A 24,076-nucleotide genomic window follows, 5' to 3' on the forward strand; every position below is an offset into this window, starting at 1 on the left:
GGCCTAGACAGCAATGATTCAGAAAAGGGGGTGGTGATGAACAGAGTGTCTGAATTAAGCAGACCACTCTTACCCAGTCCAAAGATCAGGGCTTGATCCATCACCGTTTTTTAGCTCACTGCACCATCCCAGCTCAGAACCTGGCTGCATGCAAATTAGTCTGTTCCTGTCCCAGTGCATGATGGGAACAGGGCAAACCAAACTACCAAGCCAATTCTTATACTGGGAAAGAAACAAGCTTCCGGGGACCGGTTTCTGGCATTTCAGCCGTCGTCGGCCCGGCTTGCTTGAATCCTGATGGTGCAATGAGCAAGGGACTCACATCTGAGTATACCCTTCCACGCTTATGGTGGACAAAATGATTCAGAAAAGGGGGTGGTGATGAACAGAGTGTCTGAATTAAGCAGACCACTCTTACCCAGTCCAAAGATCAGGGCTTGATCCATCACCGTTTTTTAGCTCACTGCACCATCCCAGCTCAGAACCTGGCTGCATGCAAATTAGTCTGTTCCTGTCCCAGTGCATGATGGGAACAGGGCAAACCAAACTACCAAGCCAATTCTTATACTGGGAAGGAAACAAGCTTCCGGGGACCGGTTTCTGGCATTTCAGCCATCGTCGGCCCGGCTTGCTTTTCTGAATCGGCCTACACAGCAAAGCACACAGCAAAGTGGTAGTTTCTCCTCACAGCTTCTCCAGCTCTTCTTGGTTCCGAAAGAGTTCTCAGAAGTCTTTTATATCCCTGAGACTTCCAACAAGTGGCGAGCTCTACTTCAAGCCCTTGGAGAAAATAACAGCAGGATGATTAAAGTACAATCCTGTCCTTTCCCTGCTCAAGACAGAAGCAGCAAGCAGCAGGCCAACACAGCAGGCCAACAACGTAGAGCACGCAGTCACGTGACAGTTCCTCCTGACAGCTTTTCCAGCCCTTCTTCCTGGCAGGTTCCTTAGTTAATCTAAAATATTGGGGTCTGGGTCCCAATATTTATACTCCAAAATCCATTGTTCTCTGGAGGCAGAGAGTGTCTATGCTCAGCCAAAACAGTTTTGTCCTCTCTGGCCCAGCTTCCCGGCAGGAGGTGGAGACCACATTGGCCAAGGCAGACAGGGCCTATTCAAGTGCAAGGAAAATCTCCTCCCACCACTCTAAATGCAGAATGGTCCTATTCAGGTGCTAGTGAAAACTCCTTGCACTACTCTGAATGCAGCCCAGGTCTATTCAGCCAGCCCTGACTCATTCAGGAAAGGCAGGACACACACGATGGCAGTCTGAGAGAATGCACCACCCCAGCCTCTGTCTCTCCGAAGCCAGACTTCTCAATACACAAGCCATCAGAGGCACATAGAATGGCTAAGCAAGAAAATACCTACTTTCTAAAAGTGGTATTTTCAAATATAAGATATACAAATCATCTTTGCTAAAAGATGCATCTTTATATTCTGAGTTCAGGCATACTAAGCTTTACTCTCCTATCTGGTCCCAATGGGAAGTTATATTTATAAGATGTTCTAAAAAAACTCCCATGCTTTCTTACGGGCCAGATAGCCTTTCCATAGTGAAAAACGAAATTGGCAGTATTTCACTATCAGGACATGCCACACACACCAGGGTATGTCCTACCTTTCACCTACACTGCAACCTGCCCACAGGGGTACCTTGAGCCTACCTTAGGGGTGACTCACTTGTAAGAATAGGGAAGTGTCTGGCAAGTAGGTGCACTTGCCAAGTCAACATGGCAGTACCAGACTGCACACAGATACTGCAGTGGCAGATCTGAGTTATCTTTATAGGCTGCTTATGTGGGTGGCTCAATCAGTGCTGCAGACCCACTAGCAGCATTTGATTTAAAGGCCCTGGGCACATACAGTGCACTGTATTAGGGACTGAATAGTAAATCAAAATGCTAATCATGGAAACACAAATCCATAATACAAATTTCACTGAGAGCATATGCACTTTAGCACTGAATAGCAGTGCTAAAGTGCCCAGAGTCCTTAAACCAACCACAGCCGGTCAGGAAAAAATAGGAAGAAGCAGCAACATTTTTGGGGATAACCCTGCAAAAAGGGCCATTTTCAACAGCATTAAATTAAATATATATTTGTTTTAGAGTACATTGACCTAGCTTGTTAGATTTGTAGAGATTGATTCTTCCTCCTGGAACCAAGCAGGGGCCTTCTTTTCGAGGTTTGATGTTATGGTAAGTCTACATATTTTAAAATGTTGTATGCATTACTGTAATATTTTTTTTTTGTAGCTCCAAAACCCAAGAGGCCAAGATTGGAAGCAGTCAAAAAACTGGACTTTGGCGCAAAGGAGGACTTGCCATTACCAGACCTTTCCAGCGATGACATAACCCCACCATCTTCTCCAGGAATTACTACTACACCAAGCAGCAGGTAAATGATGTATTCAGTTTAACATTACAGGTGCTGCAAGTTGTATCCAGTCGCGAATGGTACTGAATTACCCGTAGGCTTAGAGCAGGAATCCTTTCAGTAAATAATGTATTTTAAGGTCTTGTGTACAACCTACAGAGATATTTACAATGTAAGCCAATACTTCCTCTCTGACAACACAGAGGTCTTTAGCAAACCTCCTCAAACATCATCTGTTTGTAAGAGCTCAGAAAGATGACAGAGTACCACCTGACCATGCACTTGGCCTCTAGCAGACAATTTCCTTACTCATAAGAGCTTATTTCTACTCCTGCAAACAGTTTGTTAAAACAGACATTCAAAGTACCAGTGGTTAGTCAGCGTTAAGAGACCAAGTGGAAAATTACCACATTGTATAGTATTGTATCATAACCAGACCTTCATTTGCCTTCCGCCTATCTATTAGTTTGCCACTTTCTCAGCTCCTGCAGACTGTATAAAATATTTCCATTACGTTTGATGAGTCCATGTGACTTCCAAGGCCTTGGGGTTTGCTAATGCAAATAATCCTGATTACACATTTCTCTCTAAACACAGTCATACTCTTGAATATGCTTTCTTGAGTGAAAGTTATGCAACTTTTTATTTAAAAATTAACATTAACCCTGCCTTTATTGCACTGCCTGAGTAATCAATGAATCCATCTATTCTCTGGAAATCAGATCTCCCTCTGTATCCGGGAATTCATTGAGTGGGTGAGTAATTGATGGCATCTTGTGTGGAATTTTAGTTCGTGAACTGAACATCATCTGCGCCATCTTGCCCATTCCTCAGACTCACGTATGAACATACACGCAGCCATTTTAGGTACCATGGTCTCCCTGTTCACGATCGATCATCAGCGCACTTCCCTGACCCTGCAAGCATCCCCCATGCACCCTGGCTGCCCCCGCTCTCACATGCACAAGTCATGAACCTTCCCCTTCCGCATGACTCTGTCTCTGGGAATCACACCCCGCGCCTGACCAACACCTCCTTTACTTCCATGAATACCCCTCTGTTGATAAACCCTTCCTCTACGCTCCATTGTCCACACGGACCGTTGGTCATCCCTTAGCCTGAGGATACAGTTTATTGCCCACTACTGTATGCACTCGCCCCTCTTCAAAGGAGCTACTATTGATCATGACCTCCCCACCCCCTGAGATCCGATCAGGCGCACACATTCCAAAGGAATCGGCGGAACACTCAGCTGCGTGATAGCCCCCTCCTATTGTATGGGGGGTGAGGACCTCTACTGTAGCCACGTGTTGGAATGAGCCGGAACTGGGGGGGGGTACCGGGGATGTCTTTTTCCATTACTTCACAATGTCTTTATTGTAATACAGAGTGGTCACATGTCGTAAACCAGTGTATAAAAGGCCAAGCCTCAGAGAGGCTGTTAGAGAGCACCTCGAGACGATACCTTGTTGTCCGATCTGATGTGTTCTGCTCCGTCGGAATAAAACTTGTTTCCTGTCTTCCTGTCTCCAGCGCCTGCCTCTTTATTTGATAAACTTCGTATGGTATTAGAGGCGTTTAACGCCGGGCAAAATTACTTAAGAAACATCGACTAAAATCGCCTGACCATTTTTGATTGATTTTCATCAATTGGCGTCCCAAACGTGGGGCCCATCAGCGACACGTGGATCCAGTGGGAGAGGTCCCGACGACAGAGTGAACGACTGCAACGATCGGGAGAGCTCCTGTCCGATAGACCCTCGACTGACAGCCGATCATCCGAACTTCGCTGGTTCCGAACAGACCTCTCCCGAGTGATCTACGGTCCTGACTGGGAACCATCAGGAGTGCCGCGGTAGCAACAGAGAGTAGAGGACGATCGGGCGCTGGAAGCGGAAGACGAGAAACTGTCCTTACGGTCCGGGTAAGGTCGTGACACACGACGAATTCCGAATTGATTGATTGTTTGATTGTTTGAAATACTAGTATTTGCTTTGTCGCTCTTTGAGATATTCGCTGCCTGCAAACGGGGAGGAATAGGAATATTCTATCTCCCTTTGCGGATAGTGAAGGGTAGGTAACGCGGACTTTTTGTCCCCCATTGTAATCTGCCGTACCTATTTTTCTCCCCACTGATTGATTGTCCGAACATAGATTGTTTGGAGTATAGTTCTTTTGAGGTTCTCTGCTTGCAAATAACGTAGAATAGCAATATTCTGTCTAGTCTTTGCAAATAGTGAAAGATAGGTAGTGCGGACCTTTGTCCCCCGTTGTAATCTGTCATGCCTGTCTTCTCCCCACTGATTGGTAGTTGGTACAACCCGGACCGCTTATTAGAGATGAACCATCCAGCTCCATTGGAAGGCACCCCTAATAAGGACATGTTCACTAAGCAAGGACTAGTCGCTATAGCTTATAGTAAGTCATGGCATAAATATACAAAAAAGGACCCCGAAAGTCAGTGGCCACTGATAAATTCCTTTGATGAGCATAAAATAAAAGCGTTAGAAGCAGCTGTTAGAACAAATAAGGCAACGCCCACCATGCTCGATAGTATCGGCATGTGGCGCAAAGAAGCAGAGCAACGAAGGAAAAGAGAAGAAGCAAAAATAGGGAAAGAGTTACGAAAGGCAGCCCACCTGGCCGCTAAGGAACTAGATGAAGAAATAAGAAGGAGAGAGGAAGTTAGACAAACGCAAGAATCAGGGTCGGCAGGCCAATGCCCTGTTAGGACCCCCCTCTACGCTCTACCCGGAAATGCCCTCCAAACAACGGGCAAACGACGAGTTACTGCTAGGTCCTCCGATTATCTACCTGCCCCCTCCTTATGCCCCCTGTCAGCCTCTAGCACAGCACCTACCAGTTCTGAGTGCGGGCGAGGGTGACTCTAGCGCTAGTGCCCCGGCCCTTACGGCCTTCGCACCGGCCACATTGGTAACAACATCAGATGAACTCGAGACTAGCAAGCAGCCAACAGCCAGACCAAATAGGTTGAGCAAAGACGAGCGGGATGGGATTGACAAGATAGCAAAGACACTGGTAGAACGGAAGGAGAGCGAAGAATATACGATGGATATGCACAATTCACATGCCGGTAGCCACAGACGGCATTTCATTTTACGGTTCAGCTACCACACCCTGAACGCATATGAGGATAGGTATCAAAATAAGGGTCCTGCTAAGCTGACGGCTCTATATAGAAAGGTCGATGTTGGAGATGGGACTGAGCGCGATGTGACGGACCTCTTCATGCAAACGCTTGAAGTCTTCTGCCACCTCACGGAACAGAAACCAGAAGTTAAGATCACAGTCCCTGAAACGACTGAGTCCCCATTAGAAGTAGCCAACACTATGATGCCTATCAGAGAAGCCGCCCCCTACTGGGTTCCCCCAAGAGGTCAGGGAACAAACGACGATATCAACCACGCAGATGCAAAAGGGAGGGTTGTGTACAATTGGGTTTACCAACCATGGGATCGACAAGATATTTTAACCTTTAGGCAAACCCTGCCTGATTTAAGGAAGAACCCGACAGCATTTTACACCGAATTAGGCACAGCCTTGGGTTCAACGATAATGACTCTAGCAGACATTGATTTGTTTTTCGGGTTATGTCTGCCCGCTGACGTGTGGAAGCAAATCCGGAAAGCCGATCACACAGATCTGTTCGGACATACCTGGAAACAACTCAGTGAGCTAGATAGACGACGAGAGCCCGGAAGGAAACTGATAAAAGACATACTGGAACTTCCGGACAAAATAGTTCAGAAGTTAAAAACCTTGATCCCAGAGAAAAAGGTAGATTGGTCAATAGTCACGGCTTGCCGTCAGAAACCCCAGGAAGACGTATCAGAATACTTCTCCCGATTTGAAACGGTTTTCTCCGACTACAGTGGCCAAGACATGACCACCGCAACCGGACAACACCTATTTGTGCAAAACTACGTAAAGGGTCTGTCACGAGAGGTTTCCCAAAAGTTACAAACGAGCGAGAGTAGTTGGGGGGCCTCCAAACCCGCCGCTATCCTCCAAATGGCTCAGTACTACGAGCACCAAAAGGATGAGAATGATAGGGCAATCGAGAGAAAGAAGAAAGATTTGAAAGAAAGGGTAATGATAGCCCAGATACAAGGGGTGGCAGTCTGGAAAGAACTACACAGGGGGAGCTACCAATCAAGCGCCCCTAGAAATCCACCCCCAAAGGACCGCACACCCACTCCCTACTCTGGACGTAGGGACATAGAAGATAATCAGTGTGCATTTTGCAAAGGATTCGGGCATTGGAAGTCTCAATGTCCGGTTCTTCTGGAACTAATTAAAAATAAAGAAACAAGGGACATGATGAATGTCCCCAGGACTAGAGGACAGGGGCGGGGGTACACAAACGACACCAACAGCGACAGACCAGGAAGATCAAACACATTTGACCGTCCCCGACAGAACCAGTACCAACTATCTGACAGTGAGAACACTCCCGACTTTGCATAGGACTGCCAGGGGCAAGGGAGGGATCCAGTCGAGCTCTGTGTTGACCAGCAAGGTCCTTACGTCACCGCTAAGGTCCTGGGTACAAAGTCTCCATTCTTGGTAGACACTGGAGCGACACGTAGTGTATTATCAAAGCGACTGATTCCAAGGGCACCCTTGTCTGGCTCACACATTACATCGATAGGTTTCGATGGAACGCCCTCCACTAATCCCCTGTCTGTACTTATCTCCTTTGACCTAGGAAACAACCCCACTGACACAACATTTCTGCTCTCCTCCAACTCCCCTGACGCCATTATGGGTATTGATTTACTAATAGACACAAGGAAGGTCCTAGGGGTAGGTTTATCGACCTCACTGTTAAACCCCCTACACAAAACTGACACCAACCAAAATTAACAGTGAGTCCAAGACCAGACAATGTACCCAAAAATATAACAACAACAGGGAATAGTTTAATTATAAACAAGTTCCCATCAGTCCACCAACGAGACCGCCCTTCATCATCTGGGATCTTTAATGTTTATAAATAACACACAGAGGGTAAAAAACCTGTGCTGGCAGATGACTAAGCCATGCACAGGAAAAACCACAGTGTTATTAAAGATGTGCAATGAAGGCGTGTATACTCAGGGAACTGAAAAGCAGTGCAAAGAAAAAGTGTAAGTGAAAAGAAAGAGAAAAGCTCTAAAATTAGGTCGTGATCGGGAAAATAATTTTAATAGGCCCCCTCACACTCCTAAATCAATAAAAACAGTGCAAAATTAGTGGTGTAACAAATGACCACTAAGAGAGATGTAAGGTCGACATGTTTCTGCAGACAGATGGAGTCTAGTGATCTCCTGCTGCAGGAAACGTCGACACCCAAGAAGAGCTCCTGAACAAAGACCGGCCACCACTGAACTGCTATCCTGAGGCACTTGAACTTGCAAAATTCTCTGATCACACTGTGCCATCCCGGGAAGGGTATTTCCTGCGTCAAAAAGGAGGGAGCTTCGGCTAAGTAGACCACGGACTAAGTTAAAATCTCAGAACGGTGGCCTAAAACAACCAAGGGTTACCCGGAGAGAAGCTAAACAAAGTCTGTGGTTCTGCCCACTACCGAGCACCTTGAAGATGATGGAAGCGCCAGATAAGAAGATGATGGAAGCGCCAGATAAGAAGATGATAGAAGCAACCGGAAATACCCACTACAGGAACCCAAAGACTGACAATTTGCACAAATCAAAGACAATCGCCTTCTTCATTCTCTTCCTCCTTTGCCGCCTCCTCATGACTTCCTTCTGGATCTTGGAGGAAAGCACACCCGCTCATCAGATATTGCTGACCACTGCACAGCCAACCACCATGAAAGAGCATCACCTGATCTCCCTTTCGCCTCAGCTCCGAGAAAGGCGTAAGGAGTTCTGGAACAATTCCTTCGTGCAATTATTGCACCAGCACAACCTTGCTGCAAATGCCATGAACTGCTGGATCTGCGGGTTGCTCCCGCATGCCACTGGACACTCCATCCCCTTCATCCCTTCTCCTTTCTCAGTTCACGGCTCCTGCCTCGCCTGGTTGATCCTCTTGCAGGAAAGCCACAAGGACAACGCCGCTTCTGGTCAAACAGTGTCACACTTCTACTATGGGTTCTGGCTGAACAAAACAGGAAGGACGTCTGCCCCCTTTTGTCCTGTGACCTCAGGTTCCGCCTTCCATATGAACATCCCTGCCAAAGAACGAGTTGAAATGCAAGTGCTCCACAATCCAGCTAGACCCACCTTCTCCTACCTGCGGAAGCGAACGGCTGCCACTCTGACTGTGGCCCTGTCTGTCATCAATGTCACAGGTCTCGTGTGCCTCGAAGGCCAGGGAACACAGCTGGTGGGTCACAGTTCCTGCCGCATCACCAGAACATTGGTCTCAGTTGACCCCCCCTCCTTTGTTGCTTCTCCGAATATGTACTTTGTTTGTGGCATCAAAGCTTACACTTGGCTCCCGAAAGGTTGGAGGGGTACATGCTACATCGCCTTCATTCTTCCCCCCACGTATGTGGCCCCAGCCTACCATCACCGGCAAAAGCGCGCCGGAGACATTGGACAAGCCAACTCCACCGGAGCACAGTTCCTGGATGCGGTGAAGGGACTTGTTCCTCTGTGGGGCCCAATGGCAAATAGCCGCGCTATCCGACACCTGACTCAGGCAGTAGAAACAACCATTAACATCACGGCTGGCATCCTCGCTAACAACACGGCTGAGCTTCAGGCAGTCCGCCTGGTGGCTCTTCAAAACCGCCTTGTTCTAGATGTGGTTCTGGCCGACCGTGGAGGAGCATGCCGCATCATCGGCTCCAGCTGTTGCACCTACGTGCCAGATAACTCGCCTTCAGTCTACAAAGCAATCGAACACCTCCACAGACTATCCTCAGAGGTTCACCAGGAGCAAGAAGGATGGTCGCTTGGAAGCTGGTTTTGGGACATTTTGAAGGATTGGGGATGGAGGTTGTTTACGTTTATACTGATACCAGTCGTGGTACTGTGTGGGTGTTGCTTAGGTATTCAATGTTTGCCACCTTTGTGTTCACTCATTTCTAACTGTATGTGCCCTAAGACTTTGGACTTTAGAACTGAGCACATGAGTCCCCTCTATGAGAGAAATACGTGGTCTTATGGGGATAGATCTGAATTGACAAGCTGGCGAGACATGTTAAAAGGGAGGACTGTGGAATTTTAGTTCGTGAACTGAACATCATCTGCGCCATCTTGCCCATTCCTCAGACTCACGTATGAACATACACACAGCCATTTTAGGTACCATGGACTCCCTGTTCACGATCGATCATCAGCGCACTTCCCTGACCCTGCAAGCATCCCCCATGCACCCTGGCTGCCCCCGCTCTCACATGCACAAGTCATGAACCTTCCCCTTCCGCATGACTCTGTCTCTGGGAATCACACCCCGCGCCTGACCAACACCTCCTTTCCTTTCATGAATACCCCTCTGTTGATAAACCCTTCCTCTACGCTCGCTTGTCCACACGGACCGTTGGTCATCCCTTAGCCTGAGGATACAGTTTATTGCCCACTACTGTATGCACTCGCCCCTCTTCAAAGGAGCTACTATTGATCATGACCTCCCCACCCCCTGAGATCCGATCAGGCGCACACATTCCAAAGGAATCGGCGGAACACTCAGCTGCGTGATAGCCCCCTCCTATTGTATGGGGGGTGAGGACCTCTACTGTAGCCACGTGTTGGAATGAGCCGGAACTGGGGGGGGTACCGGGGATGTCTTTTTCCATTACTTCACAATGTCTTTATTGTAATACAGAGTGGTCACATGTCGTAAACCAGTGTATAAAAGGCCAAGCCTCAGAGAGGCTGTTAGAGAGCACCCCGAGACGATACCTTGTTGTCCGATCTGATGAGTTCTGCTCCGTCGGAATAAAACTTGTTTCCTGTCTTCCTGTCTCCAGCGCCTGCCTCTTTATTTGATAAACTTCGTATGGTATTAGAGGCGTTTAACGCCGGGCAAAATTACATAAGAAACATCGACTAAAATCGCCTGACCATTTTTGATTGATTTTCATCACTTGCCCAAATGCTTCAGTTGCTCCTTTACATGTGAAGCACTTGTTTCCCTAGAATCGTAAAGTTTCAGTGACTTGTCCATGCCCCAGCCCACCTCTATGAGAGAGTCACTATTCACGTAGAAATGCTCTAAGCCTGGCTTAAACATATATGCAATTTTTCCCCTCTGCTTCACAACACTGCCAGTATAATAAACTCTCTAGTCAGAGTTTTTGTTGTCCCTATCCAGCAGCCACTGCTTCCATTGATTCAAAGCCTTTTCCCCTGCCTTTGTCACTCTGTTTGTCACTAGAAATACAAAGTTCTTGGCTGCTGAACCTCTGGAGATAAGTGACATGGCTCCACTGCACATGACCCCCAGGACGAGAGAACGTAAGCGGGTTCAGAAGCGGCCACCTGTCTTTGAAGAGTATATACATGTCACCTCTGCTGATGGGAAGAGAGTCTACATGACTTTAAAAGAAGATACCCAGGGCTCGGAATCAGAGGTGAGTCTGGATGGGGTGTCAGGTAAGCACTGGCACAGAGGCCATAGGCATGCACTGTGAGCATGGTAAGGTATCCTCTGGTAGGGATAGAATGTGGAAGTATGAATACAAGGTACAATACATCAACAAATGTAGGTTACTGGGCTATGAAACACAGGAGCCACCTTCACAGGAGACTTCATAATATAGAGGGATAAAGACACAAGAAGTGTGGGATGTAGAACATTGCGAAATGCTGAGTAAAAGTGTTTTGTGATGCTGCACACAGTAATAGGTATCTGGACAAGGGAAATTATGTGGAGCTTTTTGACACTGAAATAGTTAGAGGTTTGGCACATAGTAAATTATATTGTATATTTTGACATTCAAAAGGGAGTCGGCAATCTATTTTGGGCATGGGACATGGGGAAGAGTATGTGGTTTGGGGGATAAAGAATTAAGAGTATGGAACAGTGACATAAAAACTGGGTGTAGGATGCAGAAAAGAGTATATGTTTTTGGACACAGGAAAGAATATGTTGTGTAGAACATAGGGAAGAATGTTGATGAACAAACAGACAAAGAGGTGTGAGTCACAAGCATGAATTTGTAGTGTAAGCCAAATAGAATAATGTACAGTGTAGTACATGGAAGAATAAGTTGAGTAAGACAGAGGTAAGAACATGGGGTATGGGACATAAGAAAGAATATATGGTGCAGAACACAGGTAATGTATGGTGTGAGGCACAGGGAAGAATAGAAATTGGGAGCCCCAGGGAAGAATATTTGAAGAATGAGGTATAGCACACAAAGCATATGGAGCGTAGGCCTCCAGAGATAAACAATGTTGGATTCAGGGAAGACTCCTGTTACATTATTTGCTTTAGTACATATAGATGTATATGAACAATATATTGCAAGCATGAGAACTGTATTACCAGTCCTATTTTCACATCCCACGAGGGTATGAATATGTTCTACCTTAACAGCTCCCCTTTGCTGACTTAAATACTGCAAATTCTTGAACTTTTTTTCATTTTTGACTCTGCAGCTCTCCAAAGCTGGTGGCTTTGACTGGAATGGCGAGCGACAATTGCACTTACTGGGCGTGCCTTTCTCTTACCTGAAGGAGCAGGTTGCTGATGAGGTGAGTGTGAAGCTGTTATCAAAATGGCCATTTTATGGGCCCCTTTTCTCACCCCAGTGAGACAAGATTTCTGTCAAGTAGCTGAAGTTAATTTATAAAAAAATGTATACATATAATTTCCCAAATGACACTTAGGATTGTTTAACTGGAATACGAAATTTGCAAGAAGATGAAACGGAATGATGTGCAATTTATCGCAGAGTCATAGGGGCTAGAAGAGGTTCAACTTTTAAGTGCTTTGAGCTTACAGACCCAGCGGGCCAGTGCAGGGTAGGAAACGGATCTGTTCAAATTCTGAAGCAAAATAACTAGTTGGTCAGAGAAGCTATGCCTAAGATGATTGCTCCAATATGAGTCTTTGCTGAATCACTTAAAAGCGAATAACAAATGAGAGTCTGGGATGGACTTTATGGGGTCTGCATTGGTTTGGCCTACAATATATAGCATGGCTCCATCTGGTGAAAAATGCAGACCAGATATCGGAAGGTCTTCGATGCTCCGAATGTGTGTTTTCATGCTTTGGGTGTCTAAGCACTATTTGCCCCATCTATTCACTAGACAAGAAGACTTGCATTGTTTTGGGAAACAGGAAGGAGATCAGCAACCTGAATTCTTGTGTTAAAAAATGCATCTCCTAGTATCAAAGTAACTGAATATCATGATAAACCTTTTCTTCGTTCACACACGGGTATATAAGGAACATCCTGGTGACTAACTTTCACATACATAAACACATAACTATTGTCTAAATCTTCTTTTGTTTCCACAGTGCCTATATAGTCACATGTGGGAAAAGAGGGAGAAAAGTACAGTAGAAAGCATCTGGCAGCCCATCAAGGCCTGACGTTTTACCATGCAGTTCAGCAAGAGTAATAGGGGCCTCTAAACGTTCCGCGTGGGTCGGGTCAATAGGGTCCCACGGACAAGAGTACAGATAGGAATCTATAGGCGTGCAGTGAGCATTGTTCTCCGAATAGAGGATTTGGTAAAAACCATTAAAAAAGGCCTGCAGCCTATCCTGTTCAGCAGTAACCCATCTACCATCAATGGTCTTAATCTTAGCTATATGGGTATGAGAATGCTGCTGGCTTAATGTACGGGCTAGGAGTGCTCCCATTTTGTCCCCCCCTGCATAATAACACTGGTTTAAAGCAAGAATTTTCTGCTATATTCTTTCTTTAGGTGCTTAACTGACCTTGCAGCAAGGGCAGCTTATGTGAGAGCCATGTAGAATGGTGAGTTTCACATAGCGGCCATTGACGCCATGCACTGTCTTCATTACGTTAGTCCTAAAACCTGCCTTACACAGGATGATCACTCCTGCTGTCTAAATACGGGCGTGTGCGCTGAAATAGTGAGGGTATTTTGGGTGACACATGCAGAAGCGTTCTCCTTTAGGAGATGAGTCCCTGCAAAAGCCCAACCTCCCTGTCTTGTTTTCTTGAATTTAGGGACATAGGCCAGGCTAGCTGATGAGGAGCGTAAACACCTTCCTGGGATGTATCTTTGAAAACAATTTTGAGAAGGGATTTGTTCAAGTCCATGAAGAGCTTTGAAAACAATGCATAGAGATTTAATCACAATTCTCTGCTTGACTGGTAACAGTCAGCTCCTTAAGAGCACCCGAGGTGGACGACCTCCTTGAACGAATCAGAGACCGTTTTGCCACAGCAGCCTGGATGCTATACAATCTATTTATTCTAAAATCAGAGACATCTAGGAGGAGAGAGATACAATAATCAAGCTTACACAGGATCACTCTACAAATGATCAAAGTTTTGGCATGAGGTGGCAGCATGGGAATACGTTTCTGCAGGTCCTGAAGGAGCGAGAAACCGGTCCTAGCTATTTTTGTAGTATGAACTTCAAGGGACAGTTTATTATCACAAAAAAGACTCCTAGTTTGCAAACTGAAATGGAGGAGGTGGGTTCGTCCTTTACTGGGGGCCAGAAGTTTGTGGGAAGATTCAAAGGAACTTTATTTGCTGAGAAGCATAGTAACTCTGTCTTGTCTCCATTATATTTAAGGGTATTGGAGTTCAACTACAAGGCAATATCCTTCATGGAATTATGGATGGCATTACCTGCTGTCTGATGGTCACGGTCTAAACACAGGATCAGCTGGGTGGCGCCGGCGTAATTAACTAGTCTGATGTTGTGGAATTTGATCAGAGTCACAAGAGGTCTCAAATACAGGTTGAACAAAATGGAACTAAGGGTAGATCCTTGGGGGACTCAATGTTTCACTTCCCTGAAAACAGATCTAAAAGGTGAAAGGGCAACAGCCTGGCTGCGTTCAGATAGATACAAACATCCATTTCAAAGCTCTCCCTCCTACTCTGGCCAGGGCAAGTCTATTTAGAAGGATGCAAGGATTTACGTGTCGAAAGCGGCAGAAGAATCGGGATTGGAGATTGGCCATGATCAACTAGCAACCAAAGCTCGTCCATGGCAGTGAGTAGGGCAGACTCGGTCCCATGTTCTGGTCTAAAGCCAAACTGCTCCTGTTCTAGTAGATTGTGTTGATCAAAATAACACTAGTTTTTTGACGATATCCCGTTCCAGAAGTTTTATGGGGAAAAACAGCAATGATATTGGTCTGAAGTTACTGAGGGCCGACTGATCCAGGGAGGATTTTTTGAAGATGGGGACACAGTGGCTTTTTTCCATGTCTGTAATACTATACCGGAGTCCAACGGCTGATTACAAATCTGTCAAAGCAGCAAAAAACACTCTTCCGCCAGACATTTCCAGATCATGTACGGTAGTGGGTCAAGAGGAGAGCCAGAAGAAGTGGATCTGGCTAAGGAGAAGAAACTATCCTCTGAGTTAGATTAAAAATAATCTAACTTATGCCTAGACTTATCATGACTGTTGGTTATCGCAGATAGACTGCAAGAAGGGGGATTGGGGGGGCTCCCAAGTAATAACGTTCTCTGGATACACCATAGCTGCTGTCGAACCATTAAGTTGGGGGGGCATCACTGATGTCATCCAGAATCTTAACAATCTTTTCCTCAAAGAACAGGGCGAGGTTGTCCCAAAGGCCTTGGGATGGTGAAATGTCCCTTTTCAGACAGTTCCACCACACAAACAATGTCTGGTGTCCTCTTCACTTCTTTGTCAGTGCCAGTTGTGCTTCTGATGGTAATCGGCTCTTTCTGGGTGCTCCATATGTCAACAAACCTGGCTGGGATCCTCCTAGTATCCGGCCAGGCACATTTCTCCCCTATCGCTGCAGGCAGGCTCGTAAGCACTGGGCAGACCCTCTGCCTCTCCAACAAGTAACGTAGACCTCTAGTGATATCCCCTCACCACTGGGAGACTGGCTGTCATGCAAGATTTCAACTATGGTCTAATAACAGCTCTTTAAGAAACCTGTGGAGCACTCCATTCCTTGGTCAGTGAAGCAGGTTGGAACTGGGACAAAATGGAAATAGTTTTGATTCCACTTTTATATTCCCTTTACAAGGCAGCAGATTTTATACCACGGTCTAATTCCTGGAATTGGTTGGGGTGCTTCCTTTTCAAATGCAATTTTTCTGTCTGCAGTTTAGACACATCCTTTGCACAAGGTGATAGTTCTCCTCCTACGAGTAGTGATGAATGAATTTATTTATTATTGCAGTTAATAAAAATTGTTACTAAAGGCTGTAGTACATGGTGTGTCCTTCCACGCGACTTCTTCAGTCATTGCTTAAAACAAAATTTTATCATTTGATTTAGTACATTTCGAACAGTTACACAGGGCGTAAAAATAAGAATCCATAACATTGAATATATGCTTTCTAATTTGGGCCTGTGGTCTGCATTTAGACCAAGGCTTAATCTTTGCTTGTAAATTCTTTACGTTGCCGTGCAGATTTCGCTAATCTAGCCAGTTCTATGGGGATCTCCAAATTAAAAAGAAGTTTCATTGCTTCTAGACACGTACGGGTGCTTTATTTTAAAAACAAATGTTTTTTTTTTTTTTTAATGCAAGATTTTATTGAAGTTAAAAACATCATACATTTCACGCCTACAACCCTGAGGCCGGCTATTATTGTCACATGATTCTCAGTGTGTTCGGGTTCCACATGCATACGGTCGTGAAGCATTTAGTGACATACCTCTGTTCTCATCTTGCTTTTCTTTTTTATAATAACAGGAACTTAACTTGTGGCTCTACAAAGGTTCACACCTCCACATATGATACACATCTCTTACAGTTTAGACTGCTAGGCCTTTTCTTATCGTGGGATATATGCGCCCCTCCCCCACCCGGGTGTTCCTCCATCCTAGTCCAAACAGCAGTCAAAATATCATCGGTTTCTGAGCCCATCCCCAGTTCTGAACGTACAGTAATCAGTTTTCTCCCTCTTCATCCTCCGAGCTATCTACCTCATCTTCTGATAATGGGTCACAGATGTCTCCCCTGTATGTGTTCCAGGGTTGCCATATTTTGTTCCATTTACGCGGGTTAGCTCTTGCTTTGTAAACTGCTCTTTCCGTTACCATAAGTGTGTCCATGTTCCTGCACCACTGTGCCAGAGTGGGAAGTTCCGCCGCCCCCCACTTCTGCGCGATGTCACGCTTGGCGGTCATGAGGCCAATCGTAGACCACAACCTTCCGTGGTATGATACATCTGTCGGCCCCCATATGTTCAGTAAGCAAACTCGGAGCTCAGGGGTCAGAGAGACCTCTAAAGTCTGGGAAATTGTGCGCAGCACCTGTTGCCAGTAACCCTCAATGGCTGAGCATCCCCAAATGGTATGTATGAAGGTACCTTGTTCTCCGCATCCCCTGAGACAGTGTGGATGGTCTGCTCTCTGTAGTTTGTGCAATAAGGTGCGCGTGTAATATATCCTATGTAGGATTTTCAGTTGTATTAGACGGAACCTAGCCGGCACACCAGCCTCTCTAGGCGATGCTAACGCTGCGTTCCACTTGGTGTCATCTATCGCTCCCACGTCCTCCACCCATTTCTCTCGCAACTTCTCTAATGCATCAGGCAAATTATTCAGTAGTTTTCGGTATGTGAGGGAGGTCGCGCCTTCCTGTAGAGCGTCTGTAAGTATGCGATCCTCAAGGGGCGAGGATTCTGGGAGACGTGTCCCTGTCGGGATAGCTGCCTGTAGAGCGTGTGTAATTTGGATATACCTAAATCTTTCTGTTGCACCCATCCCGTAATGTTGTTGGAGATATGTGAATGGGACTACCCCACCCTCCGACCACAAGTCCCCAACTGTCGAAATCCCTATATTGTCCCATCGGGTGAAGCCTTTAGAGCGTCTAAGGTGTCCCAGTGCTTTTGCATCCCATAATGGGGTCATTTTCGTTATAACTCCTCCCCACTTAAGTCTCGCCTGCGCCTTATACCACAGTGTCACTACATGTTTGGTGGGTCCTCTTAGTTTACCAGCAGCCCCCTTGTGATACAGCGGTGTCAGTATGCTCTGCATCCCTAGTTGTGTCCTGTCAGCCATGAAAGCCGGGTCTGTCTGTGAGGCGTGGAGCCATTGATTAATGATTTTAAGCTGTGCCGCCCAGTAGTATAATTGTATATTGGGTAGCGCAATCCCTCCTTCATACCATCCCCTATTTAGTTTTATGTGCTATGCGCGCTGGGCGATCGTCCCACAAGAGACCCGACAGCACCGCCGCCACTTTCTGAAAGTAGCTCTGAGGTACCGGCAGCGGTGCGTTTTCGAGTATGTAGAGGAAACGAGGCAACGCCATCATTTTGAACAGAATAATTTACAACAAGGGGTGGTGATGGACAGAGTCTCTGAATTAAGCAGAATACTCTCACCCAGTCAAGAGATCAGGGCTAGATCCAACACCGTTTTTTAGCTCATTGCACCATCCCAGTTTCAGAACCCGGCTGTATGCAAATTAGTCTGTCCCTGGCCCAGTGCATCATGGGAACAGGGCAGACCAGACTACAAAAGCCAATTCTTACACTGGGAAGGAAACAAGCTTCCGGGGACCGGTTTCTGGCATTTCAGCCGTCTTCGGCCCGGCTTGCTTGAATCCTGATGGTGCAATGAGCTAGGGACTCACATCTGAGTATACCCTTCCACGCTTAGGGGTGGACAAAATAATTTACAACAAGGGGTGGTGATGGACAGAGTCTCTGAATTAAGCAGAATACTCTCACCCAGTCAAGAGATCAGGGCTAGATCCAACACCGTTTTTTAGCTCATTGCACCATCCCAGTTTCAGAACCGGCTGTATGCAAATTAGTCTGTCCCTGGCCCAGTGCATCATGGGAACAGGGCAGACCAGACTACAAAAGCCAATTCTTACACTGGGAAGGAAACAAGCTTCCGGGGACCGGTTTCTGGCATTTCAGCCGTCTTCGGCCCGGCTTGCTTGAATCCTGATGGTGCAATGAGCAAGGGAGTGTAAGAATTGGCTTTTGTAGTCTGGTCTGCCCTGTTCCCATGATGCACTGGGCCAGGGACAGACTAATTTGCATACAGCCAGGTTCTGAAACTGGGATGGTGCAATGAGCTAAAAAACGGTGTTGGATCTAGCCCTGATCTCTTGACTGGGTGAGAGTATTCTGCTTAATTCAGAGACTCTGTCCCTCACCACCCCTTGTTGTAAATATTTTTGTCCACCCTAAGCGTGGAAGGGCATACTCAGACATGAGTCCCTTGCTCATTGCACCATCAGGATTCAAGCCAGCCGGGCCGAAGACGGCTGTAATGCCAGAAACCGGTCCCTGGAAGCTTGTTTCCTTCCCAGTGTAAGAATTGGCTTTTGTAGTCTGGTCTGCCCTGTTCCCATGATGCACTGGGCCAGGGACAGACTAATTTGCATACAGCCAGGTTCTGAAACTGGGATGGCGCAATGAGCTAAAAAACGGTGTTGGATCTAGCCCTGATCTCTTGACTGGGTGAGAGTATTCTGCTTAATTCAGAGACTCTGTCCCTCACCACCCCTTGTTGTAAATATCATTTTGAACAGGGCTGCCCTGCCCAGGAGAGTCAGTGGAAGCCCCTTCCAATGCTTCACGTCGTTACGGAATCGCGTAAGGGGAGGCAACAGGTTGAGCTCGTAGAAGACCGCTGAGTCTAGTGTGACGTACACTCCCAGGTATTTAAAGGCTGTGTTGGTTACTGCCAGAGGGCAGGTGGTAGGAAGCACCGGGGCGGGGCTCCTCAGTACATAGATGATCGATTTCGCCCAATTAATAGTGTAGCCCGACGCTTGACCGTGTGTATCACATACTGTGAGAAGATTCAGGATACTTCTCTCTAGATCCGTCATATATATCAGCATATCATCTGCATACAAGGAGACCCTGTCCTCCCAGTCGTTATTCCAGCGTATCCCCTTGAGCAGAGGCGATGTCCTGATGGTAATCGCCAATGGCTCCAGTACTAGCGCGAACAAGAGAGGCGATAGCGGGCATCCCTGCCTCGTCCCCCTTGCCAGGCCGATATCTCGCGATATGTGTCCGTTCGCCACCACTCGTGCCATGGGGTCAGTATACAACAATTTCACCCAGGAAATATATTTGGGACCGAACCCCATACGTGTCAGTACCGCAAACAGGTAGTGCCATTCCACCATATCAAATGCCATTCTGGCATCAAGCGACAGTATTGCTGCCGGCGTCTCCAATGACGGCGCTCTCGCCAGCACCCCGTGTACCCTTCGGAGATTCAGCGCTGTACTTCTACGCGGCATGAGGCCCGACTGATCCGGGTGTATCAGCTGTTCCAGGTATGGTTGCAGCCTGTTTGCTAACAATTTCGCCAGGATTTTCGCTTCCACGTTGAGGAGTGATATGGGCCGGTAGGATGTACATTCGTTAGGCGGTTTGCCTGGGTTCGGTATAGCCACAATGGTCGCCATCCGTTGGTCAAGGGGCAGTATACCTTTTTCCCTACTTTCCGTGTACATTCGTAACAGAGGTGCACTCAGAGATTCAGACATCGTTTTGAACCACTCAATGGGTATCCCGTTCGGGCCCAAAGCTTTCCCCGATCTAGTCGCGTTTATTGCCAACTGAATCTCCTCAATCGACAGGTCAGCGTCGAGGTCTTCTACTGCCTCGGCCGTTAGTGTTGGTACTTGCACGTCATAGAGGGACACCAAAGCTGTAGCTTCGGTCACCTCTCTACTAGGTGTGTATACGTCCAGGAAGTGATCGGCCAATAAGTCCACTATCTCCTCAGGTCGTGTGTGCGGCTCACCCTGTACATCATTTAAGCTTAGTATACATCTGCTACCTCCCTTCCTCTTGTCTAGCCAAGCCAAAAGTTTACTTGCCTTATCTCCTATATCGTATATTCTATGTCTGGTTGCTGCGATGTCTGCCGTCGTTTGGTGCCGCAAGTGGTCGTCGTGAAGACGCTGACGTAGTTGTAAGGAGTGTAGTGTGTCGTGTGTGGGGTCTGCCATGTGTGACGCGTTTGCCCTATCAAGCTCCCGTTCAAGCTCCATCAACTCTCTCCTCTGAGCACGTTTGTATTCAGTTATCGCGGAAATGGCCTGTCCCCTGAGGACTGTTTTGTAGGCTTCCCAGAGGACTGAGGGGGAGTCCACCGAAGCGTCATTTTCCTCAAAGTAATGACGGGTGGCCTTCTTCAGGTCTTTACCAATAGATGGGACCTTCAAATACCCCGGATATATGGGATATATCCTTCTGCGGGTCTTCTCATGACTGGATAAGGACAGGACCAAAGGTGAATGATCCGATATGTCCCTCAGCTTTATCTGAACATCATCTATAGTGAGCCGACCAATGCCGAGTGTGAGGAAGTAATCAATTCTGGACAAGCTATTGTGTGTAGCGGAGTAATAGGTGTACTGCTGCTCTTCCTGGTGTGTCTGGCGCCAGATATCGATCAATCCCTGTGCCTCCAGAAAGCCTCCAAATCTACTAACGTCAGTTACTTGTGGACGGGTGGGGAATCTGTCACGTGAATTGTGTAGTACCGCGTTGAAGTCTCCCCCTACAATCAAATCGCCTTCCGGGAGTCCCAGTAGGAACCTGCCGAGGTCCGGTAGTGCCACTGCATGTAGCGCTGGGGGGGATATAGACCGACACCACGTTTAGCGGCTTGCCTTCCCATTGTCCGTGTACAGCAGCAAATCGGCCTTGATCATCTATCTTGGTAGACTGAAGTATGAATCGTGAGGATGTTCGTAACAGAATACCCGTTCCGCGGGAGCCGGATGTGAATTCTGCGTGTGCTACCATCTGATAACCCCGTCTATCTAATGCCCGTCGGGCATTGCCCGCTAGGTGTGTTTCTTGGAGAAGTACTAGGGCCGGGCCTAGTCTCTTAATGCCCTGAAGGACCAGTCCCCTCTTTATTTTGTCCCCCAACCCTCTTACGTTCCAAGACATTATCTGGAGCGGCACCACTGGGGCCATACGTTCCTCCGCGCCATGTGCGCTATTTCTTCTTGGGGCCATCAGTATGCCATTGGAACAAATGGAGCCCACCCTCCGCGAGTGACCTTCCCATGGGGGACCCCCATGTCTGTCTGTGTGGACCTTGGCACCCCACCCATTGTGTGCTCGGTGTCTGCGATGTAGACGCTCTGATGTGTGCTAAACTTACTCGCTTATGATCCCTTTCAGCGCTAGCCTTGTGGTGTGTTGCAATGTCATGAGCCAAACATCGTACCTAAAAACAAATGTTTTAATAAATTGCAACATGCGTGACTCAATTGAGGGCAACTACAAACTAGGTGAGCCAAAGACTCCTCGTACCAATGACACAATCTGCAAGAGGTGACCACCTCTAGGGATTTCCAGCTAATATTTGTCTTTTATTGGCGTGGCTATTAGTCTGACTGACTAGATTTGCTTTAGGATGGATTTTTTCAGAGCTGAGCCAAGTTATGTCTGTCTCAATTTGTTCTTGTAGGAGTTGACTAAGAACCCAATATTGCTACTAGAGGACTCTATAAGCCCCAGGTCGTCTCACTTGGATAATGGTCTTACTTGTTCCTTAAAATGGTTTGTAAAATTTCCGGTTGATGAATAAAATCTCCCCAGTTGAACAAGTCAAGGTGCAGTTCAGTGAGGGCAGTAGATAGGGTGTCTGCCCAAGGATTTTTGATTTCGTGAACATTTCTTTCAGGGTTGCTTTAACTGTGTTTGGGGGGACTCCACATGTCCCTTGATAGTAACGGTTGATCGATGCCCAGTGTTCGTAGGATTGTTTGCTTAGTTCGAATTCCTCCCGTACTAAAGCATTCCTGGCATGGGCAGGTATCTGGAAAATCTGTTTAAATTCCAGGCAATTGGCAGACTCCATGGTGTTAATTAGTGCCCCAGGAAAGACTAGCTGCCCATAAGAAATTGAGGTAAGTAACTTGGATTTTTTAACCTTTCGTATTGGCTTTGTTGTCGGGCTGCACAGTTTGGAGTTGAGTTTGCAGAGGGCATACGTCACGCCTTCGCTTTTGATTCTATGGATGCAATATGTGCTGTGGACTTGCCATTACTTGTGATCCAAACCCCCAGATAGTTATACTTAGTTGTTGTAGTTATTTTCAGGTTACCCATTCTCCATTGATATTGAAGTTTGTTAGCATATTTTCGAAAGATCACTACATTTGTTTACTGGCGTTGGCTGTCAATTAATTATCGGCATTGTAGGTGCTTAGTGCGTCTAGCGCTCTTTGTAGGCCTGTCCTCATGTGGTCCATTAAGACCATATCATCAGAGTACTGCAGTAAGAACAGTCTGGTCAGCCTAATTTTAGTTGCTAACAAGTTGGCTTTTGATATTGATATACCAAGGTCTGCAGTATATAAGTTAAAAAGTAAAGGCGCCAATACGCTGCCTTGTTTCAGCCCTCTGTCCGTGTACACTTTTGTTGTTGCTGTTTAGGGTTAGTTTGACACGTACCCAGGTTCTGGTGTAAAGGGCAATGATGGTGTTCAGCAGGGTGATTGGGATCCCCCATATTTGTAGTTTTTGCCAGAGTTAATTCCTATTGACACAGTCGAATGCCGCAGCGTGGTCTATGAAGCATGCAAAAAGGGGGCTCTGGTTTTCCCAGGTGGACTGTTCTACCAGGTAGGCTAGGGCTAGAATGTTATCCAATGTTGATGCTCCTGCCATGAAGCCAGATTGGTAGACTTGTAAGTATTCCATCCTCATTAGCCCAGTTTTGTGATCTATTAAGAGTTGGCCTGCGTATGTCTTTGCCTCGATATCCAGAAGGGCTTTCATCCTGTAATTGGTTGGATCTCCTGTGTCACCTTTTTATGGATTGGTTGTAGTAGGGATCCTTTCAAGGCTTCGGGGATTGATGAATTAATCATACAGAACTGGTATAACGGGGTGAGTATAATTGCCCAGAATACATCGTCCTCTTTGAATAGGTGTCCAGGTAGGCCGTTGGGCCCCCGGGGTACTGTTGCTTCTGATGTTTCTTTAGTATTATTAATACACGGTTGTGCACATCAAGAGGTTCGCTTGATTTGCCCCAATTTTGTTACCAGTGACATTGAGCAGGCTGGTACTTGTAAACGATTGTTGGTAGTCTGGAAGGGTATTGCAAGAAGACTTGCAGTACAGTGTTTTCACATGGTTGATCCATGTGTGACTTGAAACTCCGTCATGGCCATGCCCGGACAGCATATTGATGTATTGCCAAAATTCTGCTTGTCTACTTGGGATTAAAAGACAAAGGATGTGTAGCCATTGGGAATCTTCTTGTTGCCTTTTGAAGTTCCATATGTTTCTTCTGTGCGAGTTCCTGGCAGGCAAGCGTTTTTGGAATCCTGTTTCATCTCTCACACATTTGTAGTTGGGGTTGGCTTGTCTCCGTGCCTTCTTGCTTAGTTGGATTTGTTTACTCCTTGGCTGATATTGGCAGCACCCCCTTTCTTTGGATTCTGACTGATGGTTTGGTTTTGTGCCTAGCAGAAGGTGGTACAGCTCCGGCACCAGTTTTGACCATTTCGTGGGTACATTCCCCTCAATGGAGTCGGTGTTGAGCATTAGCCAATTGTTTTTCCAGGCTGCCAGGCCAGATGTGTCTATTTTATTCCACTTTAG

General features: G+C 46.7%; 1 protein-coding gene across 1 annotated transcript in view; it reads left to right on the forward strand.

Annotated features, from left to right (window-relative positions):
• The window catches only part of CHTF18 (chromosome transmission fidelity factor 18), a 428,817-nt gene that overhangs the window by 66,102 nt on the left and 338,639 nt on the right, over positions 1-24,076 (forward strand). Inside the window, exons 3-5 of the mRNA XM_078664893.1 lie at positions 2,259-2,400; positions 10,732-10,927; positions 11,958-12,053. Of these exons, the coding sequence (XP_078521019.1) occupies positions 2,259-2,400; positions 10,732-10,927; positions 11,958-12,053 (434 nt within the window). The remainder of the gene's footprint in view (positions 1-2,258; positions 2,401-10,731; positions 10,928-11,957; positions 12,054-24,076) is intronic.

Source organism: Lissotriton helveticus, chromosome 10 (genome assembly GCF_964261635.1).
Source record: "Lissotriton helveticus chromosome 10, aLisHel1.1, whole genome shotgun sequence".
NCBI classification, from domain to species: domain Eukaryota; kingdom Metazoa; phylum Chordata; class Amphibia; order Caudata; family Salamandridae; genus Lissotriton; species Lissotriton helveticus.